Below are 5310 nucleotides of genomic sequence, written 5' to 3' on the forward strand. Positions count from 1 at the left end.
ATAAACTGGGGACCACTCTCCATGAATTGCCTTCGATTTTGTGTGCACATGCATTTGATCATGTAGTGCATGGATTCAGGCGACACACCTGTAAATACCTGACAATTCAGCTCTATATAGTTACCGGACGTGTTCTCTCATGACTTTCCTTAAATAACTGTACCGAGAACAAGAAGGAGAGGGGTAAGCACAGGTTTCTGATTTCAGAAAGCCAAATGATAACTGTATGTAAACAGTGCTGTCGATATTTTCAACATCTATTCTGCATTAGCTTCTTTGACTCATCACACCCAAACAAAATCTGGCTAACACTAGCTGTCCTTAGTTAACATCAGTCGGCTCTTCACTCCTACGCAAAATGACCATGGGCGGTCAAAATGACCGCCGGTTTTTAAACTAATATATTCTGTCAAGATAAATATCCAATTGAGATATCAATGCATTGCTTATGTTAGTACGTCTGTTATGAAACGACTGACACCAAAATTAACATTTTAACAACTTTAATACTATTTTCCAAACACTTAAAATGGCGGCTGTCCAACGCCTGTAAATGCTGCAGCGCCTCGGTGGTAGTCGTGGTGCGCCTGTAACGGCGTCGGTTACCAGACATGTTGGAAATAATCAAAAATCAAGTTTAGACTATTTCTCTCCACTGGAGGGCGCTAGTGTGTTTCTAGGACAGAGCAACGAACTCCACGAAGGAAACGACGCGACCAACACACGTCATAAATAGTGACATGACGCGCACACAGTCACACGCAAAATACAAGCCGTCTTTTTGACGGCTCATGGTCGTTTTAGGTAGATGTTTTAACTTTTTTTGTGCAGTTGCTGTAAAACTCATTTTAATGCAAATATGTGCAATTTTAGGGATATTCAAGGAGCAGCAGGGCTGTATCTTTTTTTTTTCCTCACAAAGTTGTTTAACTTTGAAAATCCATAAGGCTAAAATGACCAGCTTGGTTTTTCTAGCGTTAGAAATCAATAAAAGTATTTCTAATAAATGCACAGTGTCCTACAAAAAAAAGGAGAGAAAAGTACTCTCTGCTTCAGTTTTGATTAGAAATGGATGGTCAGAGTTCTGTCTTGTTCCCTTTCTCACCTCTTGCAGTATTTCGAGATTTCATAGGGGATCGTTTGTTTCTTTCTTCACATTGTGGAGCCAATCTTTAATTATGCGTTTGGAGGTCTCACACAAGGAAGAAAGGAAACCCAACATCGTTGATCCGGCGTAAATTCAGCCCGACCAAATGTGTTGCAGGAGCGTCTTGTGACGCCGAGGCCTGTCACAAACAGCGTCGCGTGGCAGGGTTTCCCGTGCCATCAAATATACAAGACACGGTCTCACGCCTTGATGTGTGCTGCTGCTGCCTTTGTAGGAGTTCAGCTTGCCTTTGTTTTCGGCCCTGTTATTGCCAGGACGACATGCTCCTTTGTGAGCGTTTGGTGCACGGCCTATGAATTATGTGACTGAAAACCAACGGCCCAGTTGAACCTAGACATTAACCGCGGTTACACAGCCAGTAACGGTCTTCAATATTTGTGACTGCAGATGCTGCAAAACTGGCGAACATGGACGTGACTTACGGTCACTTCGCTCTCGTTTAACTCAAGTCGGACTGCAAATTAAACTATACAAGCGCATTAAACCCGGAAGATCGTATCTGGCTCGATGATTACAGCCACGAGCGTCTATCCTGAGGCTCTTTGTCAACCGTGCACGGTCATGACATTATCTCAGAGCTTCTATGAGACGGACTGCCGAACCGAAGAAGCAGAACCGAAGTCTTTGTTCGAAGAAATCTGCGTGTAAAATGCTGCAAGTTAAATTAGAAATGAAAGCCCTCTTCCTGATATGCCCTGGCCCTATTCTGAGTCACCGAAAGAGACATTGTTCTACTCTCGTTGCTCGTCCAGAGAACTGCAGTTCACTGGCAAATTGCAGTATATGAATGCAAACCATGTGCACTCGGATATATCTTTCGACTTGAATGTTGCATTTCCCATTAAGTGCTGTGACCCTTGTAAAGCACTGAAAGGGTAACATGGGGACAAAATGCATGCAAAGAAAGAGAAAATGGGGATGGCCACATGGATGTAGACTGATGAACAACAATTTCCTTTTCTTGAGACCGGGTGTTTTTCCATGCATGTGATTACTATATAAAGACAATTCTTCACTACCAACAGCCAAGACAAATTTTGTTTTCTTTCATGCATATGAATCACCCATAAATGTAATTTTACATTTCTATGCTTTAAAACAGGGTACAGTGAAAAGGTCATTCATAGTTGCACATTAGACATGTTTTATGTTTGCCTCATATCTCTTTACTATTCTAAGCTATGCCTCTGTACTGTCAATAGTCCTTGCACTGTTTTAAAAGGAATTTATACCTAACACTACCACTCTTTCTTCCTGTTCACCCTTCTCTACCCCCTCCACCCACAATTCTCCCCTTTCTTCACAGATAGCTGACAGAAATGCTGCCGTATATCATTTTCTTCGCCCTGTTTCTCGCTGCGGCCAGATCCCAAGACATCCATCCCTCAGAGGCATCACCCTCCATCAGTGAGTCTTGTGACTCTTTGTGCTCCTGCGAGGAGAAAGACGGCGTCCTTCATCTCAACTGTGAGCAGAGGAACATCAGCAAAATCTCCCAAATCAAAGTCCCGCTGGGTATGCCCTTCCACCTGAACCTCTACAAAAATGACCTGGTGGAGCTCCGCGTCGAGGACATGGAGGAGCTGAAGAGCGCCCTCTCGCTGCACCTTGGGGCCAACAGCATTCAAGAGTTGGAACCGGGAGTCTTTAGCAATTTAGGTTCACTGAAAAAGCTCCACATAAATAGCAATTTCTTAGTCTACCTGAAAGAGGACACTTTTCACGGCCTGGTAAATCTGGAGTTTCTCCAGGCTGACACAAATTTCATTCGGGTCATTGAGCCAGGGGCGTTTAACAAACTGATCCGTCTCAAGGTCCTAATCCTCAATGATAATTCGATCGAGTTTTTGCCCAGCAACATCTTCCGCTTTGTGCCTCTCACCCACCTGGACCTGCGTGGCAATAAGCTGCAAACCTTGCCTTACGTCGGGTTTTTAGAGCACATCGGACGGATAATGGAGCTCCTTCTGGAGGATAATGACTGGGTCTGTGACTGCGACATTCTACACTTGAAAATCTGGATGGAGAACATGAGATCCCAGTCGGCCATCGGGGAGGTGGTGTGCAGCAGCCCGCACCACCTCAGGGGCACCCTCCTCGCCAAAGTCAAGCGGGATGTTCTCTGCCCCTCCCACGCAGATATAAACCTAGAGGAGCCGTCCAAGTCCCTGGATATGGTTGTTACCCCTTCATCCAAAGTGGCTCAGGTCCCCAAGGTGATGGACGCCAAGGATGACGCCAAGCTTCCGACGCCGTCTCACGTTCCCGAGAGCCCTTGTGTGGAGCAGTGCTCTTGCCACAATCACCCGGTGGCGGGTTTTTTGATGCATTGTCAGGACAGAGGGATTCAAAGGGTGTCGGATATCGGAATAATTCAGCAAAGTCCCACCAAACTGGTCATGACCGGAAATATGATTCAGAAGCTGTTGAAATATGACTTTGTTACGTATGACAGCTTAGAGCTGCTGAACCTGGCAAACAATAGAATCGATACCATCGACAATGAAACTTTCCTCAGCCTAAGCAGCTTGAAAAAACTCTATCTGAATGGTAACAGAATTGAAAAGCTGTTCTCCACAATATTTGTGGGTCTCCACAACCTTGAGTACCTGTATTTGGAATACAACCTTATCAAAGAGATTGCTCCGGGCACTTTTAATCCCTTGTCAAACCTCAAGCTGTTGTCCTTGAATAACAACCAGCTCGGCTCCCTTCCGGCACAGATATTCCGCAACGTGCCCCTCACCAAACTAAACTTGAGGAAAAATCTACTTATGCACCTGCCAGTTAGCAATGTGCTTGATCAACTTGACTCACTTGAGCAGATCTATTTAGAGGACAACCCATGGGACTGTAGCTGCGACTTGCTCAGCCTCAAACAATGGGTGGAGAAACTGAGAAAGGACACAGTTGTCGGCTCCATTTTATGTCACACCCCAAAGAAAGTGGTGCACGCCGAGCTGAGAAGCCTTCGTCACGATCTGCTGTGTCCCGGTCTGGTGACTTTTTACTCTTTGTCCCCCGACGGGGAGGAGGAGAGCGTCACGGCCACCCTGGGGCCAGACAACAGCGGCAGGAGTCTGTTCGACTCGCTCACCGACACTGTTCCGCTATCTGTGCTCATCTTGAGCCTTCTCGTCCTCTTCCTCATGGTCATATTCTGCTCAGCGGGTGTGGTGGTGTTTGTAGTGCACAGGCGACGGCGGAGTGCCAAGAAAAAGGCGGTGGAGGAGCAGCCCAGGGAAAACAGTGGCAATAGCCCCATTCACCTGCATTACAGCATGTACGGGCAGAAGACGACGCACCACACGCTCACTCAGAGAACGGGGTCGGCTTCCTTGTACGAAGAGAGGTCACACAGCCCCATCGTGCAAATCTGCCGCAACCCCACCTACTGCGCCCAGCACAAGGAGCACGAGGCGGATTTGGATTACAACCTGGATGAGCCCGCCGCCAAGCACCACGCCTGCCGGAGTATAATGGAGCGGGAGAACACCTCTCCACTCACCGGAAACCCCAACGTCAAATTCAGGCCCGTGACCGGAGAGTGTCCCACAGAGTTCGTCACTCTTGGGCACGCCAACTCCTTCTACAGGAACCTTCTGGAGAGAGAGAAGGAAATCCAGCAGTTTGGAATTACGGAGTACCTACGCAAAAACATGCCCCACCTTCAGCCCGCCGTGGAGACGCAGGTCCCGGGGCACCAGGAGGAGCTGAAGCTAATGGAAGCGATCATGTACTCGAGACCGCGCAAGGTCATGCTCGAGCAAACTAAGAACGAGTACTTTGAACTGAAGGCGAACTTGCACACTGAGCCAGACTACTTGGAGGTTCTGGAGCACCAAACGGCGTTCAACTGAGTGTGGACAGAAAAAAAAAACGACTATATGCTCAGAAACAAGTGCCTTTTCTAACTTTTAACTTGTCGGACGTTTTCACAGTATGCTATTGGACACGTCACGTAGCAGTTCAACTGTAGCACAGAATGTTGCTGCTTACCGGATTTCTTCTGTTTCTTATTCGTTATTCCCTGTTGGCAGCAGTGTTACGTAGCTGTGATAGGCATACTATTTTGAATATATTGGTCAAATGTCGCTTAAAAGACAATATTTCAGGGTGTTGACCAGTCTTTGTTGAAAACT

At 46.8% G+C, this 5310-nt stretch overlaps 1 protein-coding gene across 1 annotated transcript; it reads left to right on the forward strand.

Annotated features, from left to right (window-relative positions):
- Positions 1-2487: 2487 nt before the first annotated feature.
- Positions 2488-5028, forward strand: slitrk6 (SLIT and NTRK-like family, member 6). Its single transcript, XM_056301460.1, has one exon. It carries the CDS (start codon positions 2488-2490, stop codon positions 5026-5028), a length of 2541 nt encoding a protein of 846 aa, XP_056157435.1.
- The last annotated feature ends 282 nt before the right edge of the window (positions 5029-5310 follow it).

This window comes from Lampris incognitus, chromosome 21 (assembly GCF_029633865.1).
Source record: "Lampris incognitus isolate fLamInc1 chromosome 21, fLamInc1.hap2, whole genome shotgun sequence".
Lineage (NCBI taxonomy): Eukaryota > Metazoa > Chordata > Actinopteri > Lampriformes > Lampridae > Lampris > Lampris incognitus.

Coding starts and splice junctions, on each gene's coding strand:
- slitrk6 (XM_056301460.1), top strand. CDS start 2,488: ATGCTGCCGTATATCATTTTCTTCGCCCTGTTTCTCGCTGCGGCCAGA.